This window comes from Cuculus canorus, chromosome Z (genome assembly GCF_017976375.1).
Source record: "Cuculus canorus isolate bCucCan1 chromosome Z, bCucCan1.pri, whole genome shotgun sequence".
NCBI lineage: Eukaryota > Metazoa > Chordata > Aves > Cuculiformes > Cuculidae > Cuculus > Cuculus canorus.
The window spans coordinates 25,092,193-25,112,717 of record NC_071441.1 but is presented as its reverse complement, the minus strand read 5'-3'; the positions used below and the strand labels follow the sequence as shown (position 1 = coordinate 25,112,717).

The 20,525-nt window shown below is 37.6% G+C and overlaps 1 protein-coding gene across 4 annotated transcripts in view; it reads left to right on the top strand.

Annotated features, from left to right (window-relative positions):
* The window catches only part of SLC24A2 (solute carrier family 24 member 2), a 275,076-nt gene that overhangs the window by 49,029 nt on the left and 205,522 nt on the right, over nucleotides 1-20,525 (top strand). For 2 of the 4 annotated variants that reach the window (XM_054055015.1, XM_054055013.1), the window contains exons 3-4: nucleotides 7,000-7,038; nucleotides 8,350-8,458. In XM_054055015.1, coding sequence (XP_053910990.1) covers nucleotides 7,000-7,038; nucleotides 8,350-8,458 — 148 coding nt within the window. The remainder of the gene's footprint in view (nucleotides 1-6,999; nucleotides 7,039-8,349; nucleotides 8,459-20,525) is intronic. The other 2 variants (XM_054055016.1, XM_054055014.1) reach the window with 1 other exon arrangement.

Sequence of the window (20,525 nt, the reverse complement as noted above, 5' to 3'; positions counted from 1 at the left end):
TTGCAGTAAACATGTATGTTGTACTCAGTAATAATTCAAAGCCCAAAGAGCACAGTAAATTGCTAAGGACAGTCATATCCAGTAACCTGCCCCTGAAGCATTCAGCCCTCCTCATCAGAACAAAGTTCTTTACAAACACTGTCTCTGTTCTTAGCTTACAAATGGGCAGATGGAGGAACAGAAGCCAGCTGCTAGATTGTGCCTTTTAGGGTAGTGTAAAACTGACACCCAGAATCCTGTGGCCTAGAGCTGGCTGTGTACTCCCAGTGAATGAGGATTTTACATTTTGAAGTACAGTTATTTGAAACATTTCCACCATAAGCATAATCTTAACTGTTTTGGTGCCACTTTCCTCTCTCCCTGCTCCCACTTTTTCAAAATATGTGAGGTAGAACATTTTAAATATTAGTGTTCAAAGGAACAGGTAGTCCCACAGGATAGCTAGAGTATACCAAGGCTTTCCCTTTGTCTCATTTGACTACCAGTGTTCTACCTTCTATTCTCTGTCCCCTTCTGACACTGTGGGAAACATCAACTATTAGCAATGCTCACCAGTTTCTCAGTATCGTTATTATTTTATATGCCCCTCTTGCATTTCATTACATTCATCTTGCAGTTGCTATCCTGAGTGCTACATCCATCATGAGTTTCTGCCAGCTCGCAATAAAGTCGGCGGAGATCCTGGTCACAAAAAGGTACCTAAAGGAGAAAGGTAGCTGTGAAATAAGACAGAGAAGTGAGCAGAGCTTGGTGCAAAGGGGACATGACCAGGGCAGCTGAGGATGCACTGATTCAGCATTTCCTCTCTACAGGCTGTGCAGGCTGCGTTCTTCCCTGCAGCTGAACCTGCCCACAGCCTTCAAGATCCCCAGGATGATGGAAGTGAAGAGGCAGAGAAACTGCAGCCTTTTTGCCCTTGTGATGAATCCTCCTCAATGTACAGCCAACTTACTGCAATGAGATTTATTCAGTAGTTGCAAATCAGCATAGCATCAGCAAGCACTAAGATTTGTCAAGCCTTTCCTCTGCAGCAATTATTGTGGCTACTTTTAAGGCAAACTCTAAAACCTCCATAATCTGTGGCAGATCATTTGTTCATTTAGGTAAGCAGAAGTCCTATGAAATGCTTTATTGCTGGCTTCTTAATAAACCATTAATATCTGATTGAATTGTAAGAAATGAAAAGGAAACACCATAGTCTCTATGGTGTGGTTGGAGTCCAGCTGAAAATCTTCCCAGCGCCCTGCCCAGAATTTGCAGCTTGTTTCATGGCTGATTTTAATTCAGATATTTTTTAAATTTTCAGAACTTAATCTTGAAACAATCATTAATGCTTTCCTGTGTAATATTGTTGATGAAATAAAAGTATATTAAAGACTTTAAATCCAGGTATTTTAAAGCTAGCTGCATAAATGCGTACTGAAATACTTAGAACTGTCACTTGTGAACAAATATTTTGTGTGCATGCGTATCTAAGGACTGCTGAAAGTACCTAGCTTTAGGTTTTGGGATGTTTTTTAAAGATTCATTTGTCCACTTTAAAGTTACGTAGACATACAGAGCTATGGTGCTAATTTATATAATTTAAAAAGTAGCAAAAGGTGACTTCATTGACAAGTCTTGAAATGAGGATAAGAGGACAACTTAAAACTGCATAATTACTTCTGACACTAAGGTGATTAAAAACTCATCAAGTCTTTAAGCTTGAGCTATTACATTGCCATCGTAAGCCAAAGACACCTGACTTTAAACAAGTTCAGGGAAGGTAAGAGACATGAGGCAGACTCTGACTTCCTTACACATGTCGAATAACTAAATATCACATGATTGATCCTACAGACTGACTGCAAGAGTCCTATTTCATATAAAGGTATGCATAAAAATCTGAAATTAAATCAGTTGACCTAACATTAGGAGGTGATTAGCAACTGATACCTTAAACCATCCATTTGTTACTGTTCAAATCAGCAAAGATGCTTTTCTTCTGAACATTGATGAGGATTCACTATGTGTATGCACATCGGGTAACTGCATGAACAGACTGGCATAAATGAGGCTAATGATCTGAATGGACAAAGAAATTTTGCTTTGCCCATGGCTAAAACTTTCACACTAGGTGCCTGTAAATAAGCAGGTACAAATGCAGCCAAATATCCCAAGTTGATGGTCCAGCTCAATGTCTTTGCAAGTTCAAACTTAAAGTAAATTCTTCATGTTTAGTAAAGTGAGCTTATGTTATGATTTAGCCTCACCCAGCCGAATTTGGCAGCTAAAACCATGCAGCTGAGCCTCCGAAATCCCTTCCTCCAACACACTCCACAGGGAAAGGAGAGAGGGAAAAGAGAGGAAAAAGACTTGTGGGTTGGAAACTCACAACTTTAATGAAATTATAATAATGAAAATAATTGGAATGTAGTAAAATATATACAAATATATGAGATTATACACCCATCCCACCCCCTGATGACTATATGTCACCACAAATACTGCAGAGCAGATGCGAGGGAATGGGTCCACAGCTAGGATAGAGCTGGACTCAGGAACTGGATTCAGGAATGCACAGATCCGAGATCAGGAATAACCAGGCAGACGACATCCTTACTGGACGTCAGCCATTGCAGAAGAGAGTGAGACACTTGGGTTATCTCTGTTTTATACCAAGTGTGATTGACGTTGGCTGGATACTCTGTTGGTCACTTTGGGGTCATCAGCCCTATTTACCCCTCCTCGCAGGTGCAGCCCCCTTTTGCAAGCTTGGGGATGGCCTTGGTTAAGTATAAGCATTGGCCTTTTTGCATACCAATGCCCTGTGTTATCATTTTAGAGAAGAGCACATTTCTCAAAAATATGCAGTTAGCTTTCAGAAAAATGAAGTTACTTTTCAGCAACTGAGTTAGCCACAAAACTGACTATAATTTACCTCAAACTACAACAGTTTATAGCCTCAATTTAATTTTTGATGTAGTTCTTTTGAATGATATCTTCAACAATACAGCAGTCTGCTTCTTTAGGTAAAGCTAACTTTTACTTTACTGCTTGGAAAGAGAAGGGTGAAAGGAAGAAAGAAGGCAGGCAAAGTGAAAGGGAATTCTAGTTATTTTTCTACAGCATGCTTACTAAGCTTTTTCCTCCTGTGTTTTAAATAAGATCAAAGGTTCTGTACTCAGTGTGGATTCAGGTAATGATCTGCTGAGCAGTAAGTAATATGTAAGTTTAAATCCTCACCATCAGTTTTCCATAGCTTAAATAGGTAAATACTCCCCTACAGACAGTTGCAGTCTTTCTACATAATGAATCTGGAGAATGGGGTAATAAGATGTGTTATCTTCAGTCAGTAAGCTGTACTGGCCCTATTACAGCAACTAACAGAGATTCTGTAGACTGTGATGGTGATTGTCAACTTTTATTCCCAAGGGTATGAAGAAGAATTTTAGTTTAAACATATTGAAACCACTAGGACTTGCACTTTTGGCTTCCTGCCAACCATATAAAGCCTACCCATCGAGTAGGCAAGGGTTATAATATTGAATTGTTTCAGGATATTCACAGAAAGCAGGTCTCAAGGATTCTAATTTGGTGAAATCCAAAGATGTACGTATACAGAGACCTAGGTATAATAATACCTTTCTTTGGTTTTTGTTCCTTTACTGAGCTCATTAGACTTATTTCTGCAATCTGTGTTGTTGAGTTTGTTGCTTTGTATTTTAGTTATGCATTAACCTATCATATAATTTAAAATAAATGCAAAACACTTCTGTTCCAAGTACATTACTAGCACTACCTATAATACCGATCTTTAGAAATTTCCTAAATCCTCTTAAGTTAACTAGATTGACTTTGGAGGCTGCCTTTGAAATGTATGTCTTTTTTCTGCAGTTCAACCTAACAAAACCCCACAGACTTTAAGTGCAAGTGTCCTGTGAAGATGAGAGAACGTTATGCATAAAGAAAACTATCACCTGTAATTTACTTCAGGACTGAGAAGCAGTGACTCACTTATAGGTACAAAATTGCAAAGTCCAGATGCCACTTTTGAAAACAGATGTAAGAGAGAGTAGCCAAAGTCCTTCACTGTAAAACACTTTGAGACAATTTAGGAAAACTCTGTCTGGGCTTCTAGTCTACAATAATTAGAGACAGCATGCTTCCAGCCACCAACCATCTTGAACTGTTATTATTCCCATAAAAGCTACTTTTTTTTTTTTTTTTAAAAAGGGCTTTTTAGTTATTATGATTGGAAAAGATTTAGCAAGCAGGAAAGAGATGTGAACCCACATTGTAGAAAGGATATTGAAATTCAGTTACATTTTTACCAGCTGTTGTTGTGACAGACTGATTTTCTCATATTAGGAGAAGAGAGTGAGCAGAGCAGTCTAGTTTCCTAATTGTTTCAGGATATTAAACCTGTAACATGGAAACTTCTACCAGAGCAGCAACATCTAGAGGCAGTCAGCTCCCTGCTTCTAGTTTTGCAATACGTAATCTAATAAATGATTCAAGTTACTAGCCATCTTTTATTAACAAGGATATTCTGTATCAAATACTTAGAGCTTTTTTTAGCTTCTGCTCCTCATTTGACTGCCCCTTCTTTTAAAGGAAAGCATGAGGGCATTCACCACATGGTTAGTGAGGCATCATCTCTTGCATGAATTACTTCAGGAACCTGTTTCTCAAGAACACACATTCCTAAACAAGGCAAGGAAAATGTCAGGCTTAATCACTGACAGACACAGATCACTGAGAGGGAAATGTGTGAGAAGGATACCATAGACCACTCTTTGTAACAAGTAGACATGTTTTTCATTCTTCCTGAAATAAAATGTTTTGAGACTTTTAGCACAGGTGGTGCAAACTTCAATACATGATCAGCAATACAGGCAGAAAGATGAACAACTTCTTATGTACTCCCATGGTGTACAGGAGAACCAATACGTATTTTGAATTCTCTAAAAAAGTAGTAAAGCTAATATGGGATTGTGCCCCATTTGCTTATGAACAGGAGAGTATACTAGAAGACATTTTTTCATACCCACTGATCCTTAGGACTTAACTGTCCTAAATTGCTCCTTTGAAGACAAGGGAAACTTTTCCTGGCTTGTCCTTTTTGCTTTCTTGCAAATTTTCTTCAAGATAAACTTTCCCTTCAATGAAGGTCTCTCGGAGTATGCACAAATAAATAATGGATTTGCTAGTGTCTGTGTGTATTTGTATCTCAAATAGTGCGTGTATGTATACTGTATGTATACACACATATGTATGTATTATGCAAAATTTTTCTAAGATGCATCTACTGTTTTAATGTATTTTAGAATACAGATTTTGTATTCTCCTTTCCTTTCCTTTCCTTTCCTTTCCTTTCCTTTCCTTTCCTTTCCTTTCCTTTCCTTTCCTTTCCTTTCCTTTCCTTTCCTTTCCTTTCCTTTCCTTTCCTTTCCTTTCCTTTCCTTTCCTTTCCTTTCCTTTCCTTTCCTTTCCTTTCCTTTCCTTTCCTTTCCTTTCCTTTCCTTTCCTTTCCTTTCCTTTCTTCTTTCTGTAACAATTGTCTTCAGTAGAGATGTAAAAACTTTTTTCCTAACTATTTCTCGTGCAATTCTCAGTCTGATTTCAGAGTTGACAAGTAGTGTGTTTATCAGAACAAAGATCTTTTCTTTGCCTCATTATTTCTTCTTTAAAATAATACTTACAGCTGGGGGTATATTTTCGATGAAGAGTTCAGTTCTGGTTACTCTTTTACTTATTATGGGACAGAAAGGATCTGCTCTGTTATCAGTGTTTGCTTATAACTGCTTGCCTTCCGCTTAACCTTCAAGATTGGTTCACTAACTCAAAAGGAATATCCTGGAAATTAGTGTTGATATGTGTCCAAAACTGGGTTTCACTGCACTGGGGTGATTGTTCCATAGAACAGTTACAATGTAATTTGATTTCTGTATAATGCACCAAGCAAGAGCCTTGAGATGGAGGAAATTATTTATATGCCAGCTCATGGGGAATGGGTTGTGATCAAGTAAGAATGAATGTGAGACAGCTGGAGTTCACACTGTGTCCTATTTTAATAAGTTCTTCATGACTGGAGTTTCATATTTCACGTATTCTGTTGTTAACTTTCCTTCCTTAAGGTAAGCAGAATGACTAGAAAAATAACACGACTTTATCACACACCTTTCAAGATGTCACGGAAACATACCTTGTGACAAAAGTTCTGGGTTCCCGTTTAACACAAGTATTAATTCCATTAAAGAAATGAGGGATAACAAATCAGACGCAAAAATTTTGCATTTACTTGTTTTCGGTGCAAATTCTGTTCTCCCTCACGTATCTTCTGGTGGTTATGAGCTTTGCTGCTGTTGTCCTATGGATAGGACATAGTAATCAGAAAACATATCCAGGTTATATCACTTACTTTAATTGTCTTTAAGATCCATCCAAAGTCTCTTTTTTCCTTCATGGCATAGTAGTAAGTACTACGTTGCCTGCTGTTAACCAGAGCTGCCAGTTCGGGCTAAATGGCCCTTTGCTGGGAGGGGTTAAACTGAAACATCTTTTTTTCATTTCCTTGCCTAGTCTCTTCCTGCAGAACATGAAGATAATGTTACTACTTTCTAGGCTTTTAATTGAACAGTTGGTCAATCCTGAGTCTTTTGTCACTTTTACTTTTTTAGTCCTCACTCTCTCAAACTGGTTGAGGTACAGGGAGTTTGCCTTCTTTGTAATTTGTATGAAATGAACATCGTGATCTGCAGCCTAGCTGCTGTGTGCTGGGCCCTGAAATGACAACATTCGTGTCTAAGAAACTGACAAGAATAAAAGACTCCTGCCACATTGCAATGAGAATTTACTGTGATTTACTTGATCACTAGGATGCTTTAATTCAAGTGGTTGAAAAAACCTGTCACAACAACATTCATAGGATCAGACACCTGTAGTCTTTTACTGCCTTTCCATTCTTTTCATGCTCCATCTGACACTTCTTTTTGTTCTTTTTTCCTGTTCATGCAGTCACCTAATGCTGGCGACAAGGATGACCAAACACTTACGGTAGGCAGCAATTAGTATGTATCTGAGCATTTGTTTCTCAGGAGGCTGGTGAGGCTAACCTTACTGTGGTTAGACACACACCAGCATTTTTCTAAATTATTGATATTTCTCACCCCCTCCTATGCTGCTATAGAATTTAAATAATTTATTCCCAAACATAAAGTGGTGAATTAGTTTTCTTGTTCAGTTTCTGTCAATTTCTTTTAGTATTTCTATGACACTAAAGATTATTCCATATACCATGTATTATTGCAAAATGCTTTTTTCTTCAGTGTTGTTTTTTTCCCTGTAATTGGATTTCAAGGTCTTGTTAGTCAGCAGTCTGTTGGTTCTGATTATCTTTTTTATCGAAATAAGCAGACAACCATCCACAGAGCAGTCTTATGGGATGTATTAAATGCATTGATTATTGTACTAGACAATAGCGTGTGGAAAAGAACCTCAGAATATGTTTTAAATGTCTTTAAAAGCACACAAAAGATGCTTGTATGTTAGCTCTGTTGCGGTAGGCATCTGCACTGACTTACTACACTCACAGTCTGTTCTTCCAATCAGTACTTAATGGATTGAACAAACACAAGAAGTATGTTTCACTCTGACTGAATTTTAGGATTTTGCCATTAAAAAGGGGACTATGTGCCCTTTTTCTCCATAATTTTAATAATATATGATGTTCCAAGGCAATAAAAATTAGAACTTACTGCAGGGATTCAACCACAAGATTCTACAAAGAAACAAATGATGAATTCTTCCTGATGCAAGTATGAGGTTTTAATTTTCTTAATATTTTAAGAGTTTTCCTAGAAAAGTATCTTTTTCCGCCCTGTTTTTTCCCTGAGCCCTGGGAGAATAATCATTAATCTGATGATCCATCCCCTCCTGAGAAATTATCTATACATAGGTCAATGTTTTATTATAGAATCATAGAATGGTTTGAGTTGGAAGAGACCTTAAAGATCATCTAGTTACAGCCTCCCTGCCATGGACAGGGACACCTCGCACCAGATCAGGTTGCTCAAAGCCTCGTCCAGTCTGGTCTTGAACACCTCCAGGCATCCACAGCTTCTCTGGGCAACCTGTACCAGTGCCTCACACACAGTAAAAAATTTCTTCCTAATATCTAATCTAAATCTATCCTCTTTCAGCTTAAAACTGTAATACAGTGTATAGTTTAATGTTATCTGCTGTAGGTGATACTTGAAAATGTTTCACTCTATAATGGGACCTGAGATTAATTCATAGTGTGTCAGACCTTTTTCCACCCAAACAAGAAAAAAAGCCCTAAATTCTTTTCCTTGTTTTTCCACCTAGACGAAGCCACGGCTCCAGCGGGGAGGAAGTTCTGCATCTCTCCACAACAGTCTGATGAGGAACAGCATCTTTCAGCTCATGATTCACACACTTGACCCACTTGCTGAAGGTATTCCTATTATTTTTTGTTGTTTTCTGTTGCACAAGCAAACAGCAAACAGCAAACTGTTACTTCCTTTTTCCCTTCTCCCCATGAAACTATTCTTTGCTATTCTATTGCTTTCACCAGTCTTTCTGAATGTGTCTGAGAATTTACTGAATTTTCTGACAGTTTTGCGCTGTTATGGCATGGTGTACGTACTCTCACCAAACCTTGCAATTTAGGAAATCTGTTCATTGTTGTACTGACTAAGACTGATCACTTGGTTGATGCACATCACAACTGCTATTTCACTTTGCCTTTGGCTACAGCAGCAATTTTAAAGTTACAAACCTCCTGTCCTCTCCTACTTTTTTAAAGGTTTTTTTTTTGTTGTTTCTTTCCTGGTTTTTATATCAATACATCAGGAAAAAAAAGACAAATTGGTGGATAATTTTGTATATGGAATACAGAAAAGAGTGAGACTGTGCTGATTTGACTTTGCGTGGTTTAAAGTTGATGTTAGAAAAAATGGAGCAAACATCACCTCTGTGTTACATGCATGTTAACAGTTTAATTCTTTATCCAAATGTGGTGGAACTTCCTTGAGAAGTTAGCAGGAAGACTATGTTTTTTTTGTCTGCAAACTTGGCAGGAAAAATGTAATCACTGTGTGATTGTGGGGTGATTTGAATCCCACCTTCTGATAGAATTAAAAAAAAAAATCAAGGCCAGGTGTTTATTTGGTGAATGTGTGTCTGTAGGACTTTTCTTGCTGTAGTAATTAATGTCTTGAGAAGTAGCAATGGTGAAGGAATTTTGAGTGACTAAAGATACCTAAGATATTACTGTCAGTGAGACCTTCCAAATTTCAGTGATCAAAAAATATATGTAGCACTTCCTTGCATTTGAGTTCCTTTCTGTTTCTCATTGCAACATTGCATATAGCTTTTATGTTGGTCTAGACCTTTTGGACGAAGCAAGTCTACTTTTCCATTTCCCTCTTCAAAAGCTGAAGCTGTCACTCATTTTTCTCAACACAAGGGTAATTTTAGCCCTTACAATCTCCACACCATTATTTCTACTCTGATCACAATTCACATTCACTAATGCTGCAGAATTTACTGTAAAAGACTGCTGTCTGTTAGAGTGGAGTGATCAACAGACTGTGCCCAATCTATTCCCATTCAATGCTGGAAGAAGACGTAAGAAATTTAATACAGTTTTATGTTTGTCTTCCTTTATTTGTATCACTACAGCAGGTGAACAGGCTTGCTAATCGCTGTACTTTGTAAGTCTCATCTGTACCCACCTGGTAGCCAAGCTTTTCATTCTGCTACAGGAAGAAAAGTCTTCAATTTTTCACATTTTAATGAAAAATTGTAATTTTTTTCATTAGAATCCTTTGCAATCCTCTTTTCCTTTAAATCAAATCTCCTGGGTTGCCTCTATGGTGTCTCAAATATTGCTAACACAAACAAAAACAACAATTATCTGAAGCACTAAATAGACTTCATCAAATATTTTTTTAAAAATAAGAGAGAGCGGAAGCAAGTCGGGGAGACCTCATTAACAGGGACAGAACCCTCATGACAGATTGAAAACAACAGGAAGCCTAGAAGTGTTGAGAGGAGTAATAATAAGTCTATAAATAATTTGGACTTATTTATCAGGTGACTAAATACTGCTCTTCACTATGTCAGTAAAACCCTTGAGATCAATGTGGATTGATAGAGATGGTTGCAAAGGATATATCTCATTTAAATTACTCCAGTTATATTTTCGTTGTGGTTTCTTTGCTCAGAACACTTCATTGTTTCTTTGGGTTTTTTTTTCCTCTCAAAACTTACATTTATCCTGGAATTAGTATTTTTCAAAAAATGTAATATGAAGGTCTTGTGGTATTTAAATAAGTGCGAGGCAGTAAGTACCTGTGCATTTCATTAAAACTGACACACTGGCTTAAATTTTACAAAGGTAAGACAAAATCTACCTACATTTGCTGTAAATATTGTATTTTAATGCACAACTTACATGAAGAAATGACCAAGAAGACACTGGAAAATAGCCTATATGTATGTGCAGACATCAAAGTAGCTAGTATTTCAAATTTCCACTGACTTCACAAAATTCAGATTTTAATTAATGAGCGCATAGAAGTGCCAATATGGGAGTGATTCAGTGAGTATTTTTGCATGTGGAATTCTGGTTTTAGTTTCTTGCAAATACTCTCAGATGTGTAGAAGAAATGTGAAAAAAAAATCCACCCACCTTTCTGTCACACATTATGGTCATTAACCTTTTCTGAGGCACCACCTCATTTGTAGGCAGACTTGGCTTTCAAGATCTTTTGCCTTGCAGGCAGTTTGGAAGGCAGACACAGGGAGTACTGGATGTCTCCACTGAACGCTCGTATTGTTTCCTAAGATTTTGAGCTTTTAAGTTTCCTAGTTCTTTATTTTTTTTTTTGTATTCATATAATTCTGCAAACTTCCATGGAAGGATTGGTATTTTAGTTCCATGTAAATACTGTTGCTGGCCAGGGTTGGTAGTATTAATAAATTTGGATGATGTTGTACTTGAATCTTACATTCCATTAAAAAATACATGCGGTAGTGGAAATGGGTATTTGTTCTAGACAATATTTATTATCTATTTGGTTCTGTATGAATTTTACCTACCAAACTCTCACCATGTTCTTGCGTCTTAATCTTCCTGTGTATGGTGAACATCAAACAATCAACTGGTACATCATGTTTACTTGAACAGACCTTTAACATGCTAGCTAAGTAATTTTTTGAGTTATAACATTTCATCCTTAAGAATTAAAATAAGGGGTAATATTTATCAGCAGGTTCTGAGAAATGCAGTCCTTTGCTCTGCAAACCCCTCATTTTACATAAAGGACTACCTTGTTCCAGCTCTCACCAGTGTGGCTTTCTCCATTTCGCATAGCCTGCTACAAAAAAACTCCAGAGATAATGAAGAAGTAAATGAGTGATTCATATTAGTTTTGAGTTTTGTGTAAGCAAAGGAAATAATCTTTGTTGGACTCATGTAAGGAAAGACAATGGACCTGCTACATGACTTGTGAGGTCAAAGGATTTCTTTCAAACCATTTCATGCAGGTATGGATCAGACACAAAGGAACAGCAGAACAAGCATCTTTCTATCCCATTTCAGTCAGCTTAGATCCTCTCAGTATTTCTGCCAGATGATGGCTTAGTTCAGTAGATCAAAAATATTGCAATATTAGCCATATTTGTTGCATTTACAACAAAAGAACAGTATACAAGAACATTACAAAGTGCCATTCTCAGAGGAAAGAAGTGTGAGGTGTAAATCAAAGCTGACACATACACATGCACTCTAGCACCCTTGCATTTAGACATACTCTGTCCTCCTCCCACTCTCAATTCTTCTCTCCCAATTTTGCTACTGTTTAGTCCCTTTGCTTTTCCTGATACTGTATCTTGCTCACCTGCACCCACCTTCTTGTAGCCTCTTCTCACAGGATTCCTCAGTGCTTGCTCTCCTTCTAGACTGCTGTGCCCTTCAGTCAAAGCACTTCAAAAGCAGACAACAGCAGCCCTGCAGCTGGCACAGCCAAGTGAACTTGATTTTCAGTCTCTGGAAATACACTGGTAATGTCTGGGAGCTCTGTACGTGACACTTCACAGCTTCCAGATCAAGTTTTAGCATTAGAAGTAAAGCATCTAGTTGTTGCAATGCTGCTGCAAGATCCAAATTCTCTTTCTTCTTGCGTCAATAGTAAAGTTCACTGTTAGATTCTCTTGAATAATTGCAATGAAAATGAGGGTGGGAAAAGGCACACTGCTTAGTTATTTGGACTTGTGTGCTTTGCTAGGCTTTCAGAAAAGAAGTCCTGTCTAAGGCCCCTTGATAGCATTAGCAGTATAGAATGTATAAACAGGCTGTTTGACTATTAAAGGTCAGCTTAACCTACACAGTGTTATTGTTACATTAACATACCATGTATTTATAGAAAACCAGCTCATCATATTCACTCCTGAATAATTCATTTGTGTAGTCGGGCCCAACTTCTAATCTAATTGAGAGCCTCTTAAAAATACACTTCATTGTAAGTAGGAGAATATGAAATAAGAGAGAAATGGGCTTAAGGAATTTTTACTTTCCACAAAGTGTAGATGAACAGAGTGATTCTGATATACAATCACATGCTTGTAAACCTGCCTTTCCTTTTCTCTTACCACGCAAAAGTGGTTTTGCCATGGCTTATACCTGTCTTGTGAATGCCACCTTGTAAACTCTCAGGAATCAGTGGACTTGCAAAGTGTTCAACCCAGCTCTGCCAGATGAATAACATCTGAGATCAGTTGGAGTTGCTGACCATTGAGCACTTGCATTCAGGCAGGTGTGTAGCCATGCTGTGGGTTTAATGGTCTAAGACCAGGGAGACTTCTCCTCTTCAAAATCTTTGGTCTCAGCATAAAGCTTCTAAGAAGATAAGAGCTCAGCCACTCTAGCAGGTGGATATGTAGGGTATTCATTAATGAGCCGTGAACTTTACATTACAATTGAAACCTCATAGTTCATTAAAAATACAAATATCTGTATGAGATTTTTTTGTTTGTTTGCTTTTATCTTTTTACAGAAATAATGACCTTGGTACAGATGATTTCCTGAGGATTAAGATTAATGACTGCCTGTTCATCAGACTATCATCAACTCTCAGCCAGTCATTAATCCCCAGGAAATCCTGTGCCATATTTGCTGCTGCTTAAGTGCTGGTCTGGCAATCCTTTATTCGTCGAATAGTGAGCTGGATTGTTCATAACAGCATTATCCATATGAAGAAAGATGGCATCATCAGACCTGCTGTGTTGGTCGGGCCCAAATCCAAAATCCATGCAACTAGTCATCAATCATGCCAATCATTGACAATTTGTGGCTTTTTTCCTTCTAAGTCCTGTATCTCAGATACCTTTGTCTTAGTTTTGAAATGGACATTTCTGGTTTATGGAAGCATAGGACTTGCAATGATCTCTTTATATTTTTCAATAGAGCTCTCTTGTTTTGCAGTGGGAGCTGGGGAAGGAAAATCATGGAAAGTATTTTGTGTGAAAGCATCCACTATTAATAATAAGCCTACCTTCTCTCTTCAAGCTGTTGGCTACTTAAAAGAGCGATTCCTTCAAGATTACGGAGGCAGGTTGTCCTCTCTGGAGGTTCCTACAAGTAGTCTATTGAAAAGGGAAGATATTGGTGGTGAAGTGAGGATTTAGAGCACCATTACAGCCTGCAGCAACTTTGCTTTCCTTGTACAGTTTTAGCAGGGTATAGGAAAAATGAGATCCTTTCCTTACCATGCCACCCCTTCTCTGTCTTCTGATAAGGTGCCACAGGCCAAGAAACATCCTCTTCAAGAAAGGATTTAGCTAGATGATGACTCCCTTGCTCCTGTGTGACAAGGATATAACTCATATGCAAATGGCATCCTCTGCATGAAAATGAGAGTCAGAAGTAGATGTCTTTGGCATTTCTGTCCTTTTCCTGTCTCTAGTCCCATTTCAAAGTTGAAAACTGCAGGATGCACTTCTGCAGAAAAGTTGTTGTTTATCTTACATGCTTTACTTTTTTTTCCAAACATAAATATGTGCAAGTTATTGGTGGGAGAATTAACCTTCTGCTACATAAAACAGAGCTGACAATTCTGTCACTTCCTTCACTGAATGCAAAAAAAATATGGTAATGGTACTGGTGCTGTCACTGTTCTGACAAAATAAAAATGGAAAGCTGAATTCATGCTTCTCTGGAAAATTAAGAAATATGTGATAAGTATTTGACGTAGTACTGAATTATCTATAATTACTAACTCTTGTGTTTCTAGATCTAAAGAATTTCCAATCTCCATTCACCTCAAACTCTTCTGCTTAACTTGCCACTGCTACTTGTGTTCTTTTCTGAGATGTCATGAAAAAATATGTGCTTACCCCAAAGACAGCTGAAAAAAGCTGAATAACATTCACCGGTCTGGTCACTCAGCAGGCTCCTAGCTTTGGTCTCGTTTTGCAAAACCATTGTGCTCTTGTTCTTCTTTTGGCTTAGGTAAGCTGCACCATTATGTCTTTACACTCCAATTGGGAAACTTTCTTTGGCTGAACTGGTTTGTTTATAATATCCTTGGAGAAGTAAGGCCAGGCAGCTCAGTTTACACCAATTCATGAATAATGCTCAGCTCCTGCATTGCTGGAATAACGTGAGCACGTTCACTTTCCTCAGTTAGTGTGTGGATGCTACAGGACTTCAGTGCACTAACTAGCACTGTGCCGGAGATGAAAGAAATAATTATTCAATGGCTTGTAAGCACAAGGGCATTTTATTTAACTTGAGAAAATATGCAAAACTAGACAAAATTAATAAAAATAGTTATGCATGTTATTAACTATCTCTGCTGCATAACCGTCATCATTCTTCAGTGTCCTTTAGGCATACCTGTGGGTTTGCAAACAAGCTCAGCATCCTTCTTCTTGCACACTTGCTCTTACCCAGCTTGTAACTGTTCTTGAGTTTTCTTCTGGCCTGCCAGGGAAAACAGCTCTCTGAGCATTTGGCTTTCTCCTCTGCTGAAGGATGAAATGTTTGCGAGGGACCTCTGCCAGGGAAGATGGGGTCTCCCTTACATACAAAGTAATAGCTGTTACTTATAATCTAGAATCTTCTTTTTATCTCCATCTTTTAGTATCTCAGACTGTTATAAAGATAGGAAAACAATAAAAAGGGCAACTAGTCTTACATTCAAAATGAAGCGTCATGTCATGCAAGGACAGACACTTGTACTCTCTTTATGCAACTAGGTTTCACCAGAACTGCGTTTCTTTTCATGTAGGTTGGAAGGGATCTCTTGAATTACAGAATTGAGGTAGTACAAACCCCTACTCAAGCAGGATCAGCTAAAGTGGGTTGTCTAGGACTGTGTCCAGTCATGTTTTGAATATCTCTGCAAACAGAGACTCCACAATCTTTCTGGGAAGCCCATTCCAGTGTTTGATCATCATCACAGTGAAACGTATTATCTCGTGTCCAGATGGAATTTTCTGGTTTTTTATTTGTGCCCATTGACACTCTCCCTATCAGTGGCCACTTTTGAGAAGAATCTTGTTCCCTTCTCTTCTTTTCCTCCCATCAGGTTTTTATGCATGAAGATAAAATCTCCCTGAGCCTTTTCTCCTCCAGGCTGAACAGCCTCTTCTCATATGAGAGACGGTGTAGTGTCTTCATGATCTTTGTGGCCCAGTGCTGGGGTTGCTCTGGTATGTCCACAACTATCCTGTACTGGTGAGCCCAGGACTGGACCCAGCACCCAGATATGGTATGTCTCAGAAGCACTCCATGGAAGGAAAGGATCACCTCTCTCAGCCTACTGGCAATGCTTTGCGTGATGGATCCAAGAGATGCTGTTGGCCACTTTTGCTGCAAGGGCATATCGCTATCTCAGCTTTCAGTGGTGTGGCTGCCATTATGAAGAAGAAAGCTTTTTTTCTGGGGAAGATAAAGAGCTGGATGAGATTGGAGGAGTGATAAGGCACATCACTTTCACATGAGGCCTTCTTTCCCCCTTCTTTACCTTTCAACTATAGAAGAGACCACAGAAGTTGTGTTTCTAATGTAAGTGTCTGAGGTTGCATGGTTAATGTAGATGAGATGAGTATTTTTACAGATACCTCCAAAATCAAACTGAATTCAGAAACTGTAGGTACAACTTACCACACAGCCAGCATGAGCAACAGCATAGGTAGAGTAGAAACAGTGGGTTATGTGCAGCTAAGGGCAAATCTATTTAAATCCACAGAGATTATATTTTAGATAGGCCTGTTAATATCTGTCAGAAATTTGAGAGAAATTAAATAGCTGTAATAGTAATCTTCTCCAAGATTACTTAAGATTTCAAAGCCAAAAATGGATGGCAGTTGAATTTACAAACTTCCGTGTAGCAAACATAAGATATAAATGTCACTGTAACAAATGTAGAACCTGAGCTGTCTACATAGATGTGTGCTTTTGGCACAGAGAAAATGATACCAACAAGGCCAATTAAGAGAATATTATTATGAAGTTTTGGGTTAGCTTATTTATCCAAATAGCAATCACAAATATATATCTAAAAGAAAAAAATAGACTTTTGAAGTCTGAATTATTTTGCTATATAGGTCTATTTAGCATACGTGCAAGGACTGCTTCAGTCTTGTCACATTTTGGGGATGTTGGTCTTGATTTTTCTAAAGACAGCGGCTGCACTTCCATGACTGTAGGGTGAGTGGGCCTCACCTCATAACTTCTATGCTATCCACAGACCATGTCTGTAGTTAGTGACATGTGTCAAATACATGGTATGATTTTGTTATGCATAACTTGAACTGCAAAGAAACCCTTACAAATTTCTCCTGAAATGTGCATTTCTATGGCAAAACATAGCTTTTTCTTGTGATGCTTTCAAACTATGCAGCAATAAGTGTTACGTCTGCTTTGATTCAGATTGTCCCAATATACAGAGAGAAGGCAGCACTCATTGCTAGTTTCACTGACATAATTTCTATCTACTTAAAAACTGAAGAACAGGTGTCCCTTTAAAATAAATATTGCCCTTTGTACATAGCAAATTTTAAATAATGGACATTTTATGATGCCTTTTTTAAACTTCTTTTTGAAAATCTTAAATTTAATCTTTATGTTTGTTTTGTGCTAGATATTAGGTTTCACGGCAATTTGTTCCTCTGTGTCATGTATTATTCTTTTAATTAGAATCTACACAAGCTGCTCACTGCAGGCAGAATTCTTGTCTCTCATCTCCATTATATTTTCCAGTGATGCTCTATTCTTTAGAGACCATATTCTTCTTGGGATTCCCTACAGACTGTGTGAAGAAGACATGAATATTTAAATACCAGCGACCCCAGAGCAGGGTACAGCTGTCCTGATAATGCATTTCCATGTTTAATGGCTTTAGCTTCATTTACGTTTCCTCCTAACTCTTAATTTCCTTTTTAAAAATATTAACAACAAAGAACATGAATAGTTCATAAACCTGTACAGATCAGACAATGATAGTTGCTATGAGGGAGCATATATTGAAGGTGAAAGTGGAAAATTTCTGTTAGTATAGTTTGCACCTGGCAGATGACTTCATCCTCCACAGACTAGTTGGATTTTATGACTGGATAGTGAGAGGAACATATGCAGCCCTTGCATTATTCTCCTTGGACATGCTGAGAACCAGAACACCTGCAATTTATTGGAGTTGTATGTTTCCAGTACCTCACTATTCCTCACCCTACAAATACTCAGTGAAATCCTGAGCCCATCAAAATCAGTGGTAAAACTCCCAATATCATCAGTAGGATGAGGTTTTTACGTCTACATCTTGGAATTCACATTTTTGTGACCATTTCTGTGAATATTTGAAAAATTTCAAAGACGAATACCCACTTCAAAGTCAGTAGGAACTGTGTTTGATCCAGGCAGGGGCCAACTGTATAACTGATATATCTGTTATATATCAGATGTCATTTGGTGTTACTACATTCTAGAGAACGTATGGCACCTGTCTTCAAGAGTTTGGCGGCAGATGGCGAAAAGGTAGCTTACAGGTAAGAGAAGATAAAAAAGAAAACAAAGCCCTCAGAAACAAGCAACGTGGTGCTTTTTTTTTTAAAAAAAATGATCATCTAAGATTTCAGAAGCAGGATCTGACACATAATAGTAATTTAAATTACTTTATTCTCTGTTCTGTATGTGTTTGATGCATGTGCCATTGATTCCTTCCTTTAAAATAGTTGCTCTTCAGTCTGTATCAATTAAAACCTTGTGGATCCTCTAACAATTTTCTGTTTGTCACTACAAGAAAATTTTCTAGACAGTATCGACTGTAAGAACTGCTGGGTTTCAGTCTTCATTTTAAATGGTGCACAAAGAGTGAAGTAATAGACAGATCTTGCTTTTGAGTGTTGTGAATATCCTGAACTGCCCAGGACTCTCCTGATACGATTGTATTGATTTTTAATTATATTTCTATTCACACTCCAATTTGATAAAATTGCAAGCAACTAATTATAATAAAAGCAGATAACTTTAATAAGATTATTATTAGGACAAAACATCTGCAATAAAAACAGTAAGGACAGAGGAGAGAAGAGAATATGAATAGAAGGCCTGCAATTTAAAGACAAGATGAAAAGTAATGACATGTTTTTAGAGCTCAAATGCACAGACTGTTACATAATACAGTTTACTGCTTACTGGTCAAGTACCTGAAAGTCTTCATTTATATAATTTTCTTAATTTGCTGAAGAATGTTAATAAAGCACTGGTAGTTGCATAACCCAAAAAGTTGTATTCTAAAATGCATGCAACTCTTATTATTTACTGTATTACTCAGATCCAAAAGAGCTTCCTTTGTATTTTCCATTGCACCAGCTCAGTGGCAAAGCCTCTATTTTGCAAGAATTGGCAGCCTGAAGGCCTACTAGTAAAAACGTACACTGGAACATTTAATTATGACCTGCATAGTTTGTATTATGTGGAGGAAGTAGGACAAAACATCTTCTGCTTTTCGAAACAGCATTTGTTTTCTCTTCTCTCTATTCTGCAGTGATAATACACACAAACTCTGACAGCAGTCCCAGTCTGTCCCAGATGAGCTATAAACACTCTATGAGAAAGTTAGGAGGTTTATGAAGTTCATAAAAGGTGGCAGTCAAAATTAAGATGAAATTCACTGAAAGAAAATTATTTCAAAACAATTTTTCCTTTTTAACATTCACAATGCCTGATATCCTGCAATTGGTAAGATTTTTTTTGTCTTTTGCTTTGAATAGTCTATGTACAAAGGCATTATCATGTATTAAATATCTTCTAGAAGTTAGGACTCTCATTTTACTCCTGTAATATTAATCTCCGCTGGATCTTTCACAAGGTTTTAGCACTGAGAATTCTTTGTCCCTAATCTAACGCCACTGATGAAACCAAATCAAACTTTGATTCCAATTTAGATTGGATAGCCACTACAGCTTATCTAGCAAGACTTTTGAAGTGGCCTCCATTTTTATTTATGGATGAATCTCTGAATATCAAATTGAATTTTCTGAAGACCATGACTGCTAGAAAAAAGAACTGTAAAGATATGAGAAAGACAACCTAGTCCTCCTTGGTGTTGTAAGATGAATTCCTCTAAGTCCTTTGGCTTAACTACTCAGCCGCCTTCTTAGAAAATGCAAATAAAAAAAAGAGGTCTTGTTAATCATGATGACAACACTAAGTACAAATCAGAGATCGTATCAGAAAGATGTAAAGAGGAAGAGTGGTTTACCAAATTACTGTAATTGTCAGGAATTTGCTGACTTTCAGAATTACATGTGCCACTTCTCGCTCGAAAAATCTCTTCTGTCTTCAATACTCAGTTAAGCTTTATGTTTACAACCTTTGCTTTTAAGGTACAGTTCTTGGCTGAATGTTCATTCTCAATTTCATCATCAGTTTTGAGGCCTTAGTCTCTCATTTCCCTTCTCCTTTGCGTCTTATGTATTGAACCTTTCAGTAGGTTGAATTTATGGGTATGAAAACTCAGGAAAAACATATGCTGTCCATCTACTTGTTCCAGAATGCCTCACAATTCCTTTTAAGTTAGGCTCCCACTGGCTTAAATTATTTATAGTTTTAAAATATAAATAAATATTTAGAGAAATACCTTGGAGAAATATGACATGAATTTTCATACAGATGTGTTTTCTATGCGGAGTGAAAATTTTATACTTGTTGAAGAAACCCACAATGTATTACTTTGTTTTCAGAGTCTGAGTTCATATTTTTCATTAAGGGATACACACCTTTAGCAATGCAGGTTGCTATCTCTAGAATAGCTGTGTGTTTTATGAGAATCTTGAGAAACTCTGCGCCAGGCTCATTTCTGGCATACCTAGGGACAAATGAAGTCTGTATGTGAGGTCATCATAGTAAAGGAGCAAAGAGATATACTGGCTGTGTTTTCCTTCTGTGACAGCCTTGGGCACTACTCTTGAAAGACAGAAATGAGTGTTTCACCACAGGCTGCACTTACAAT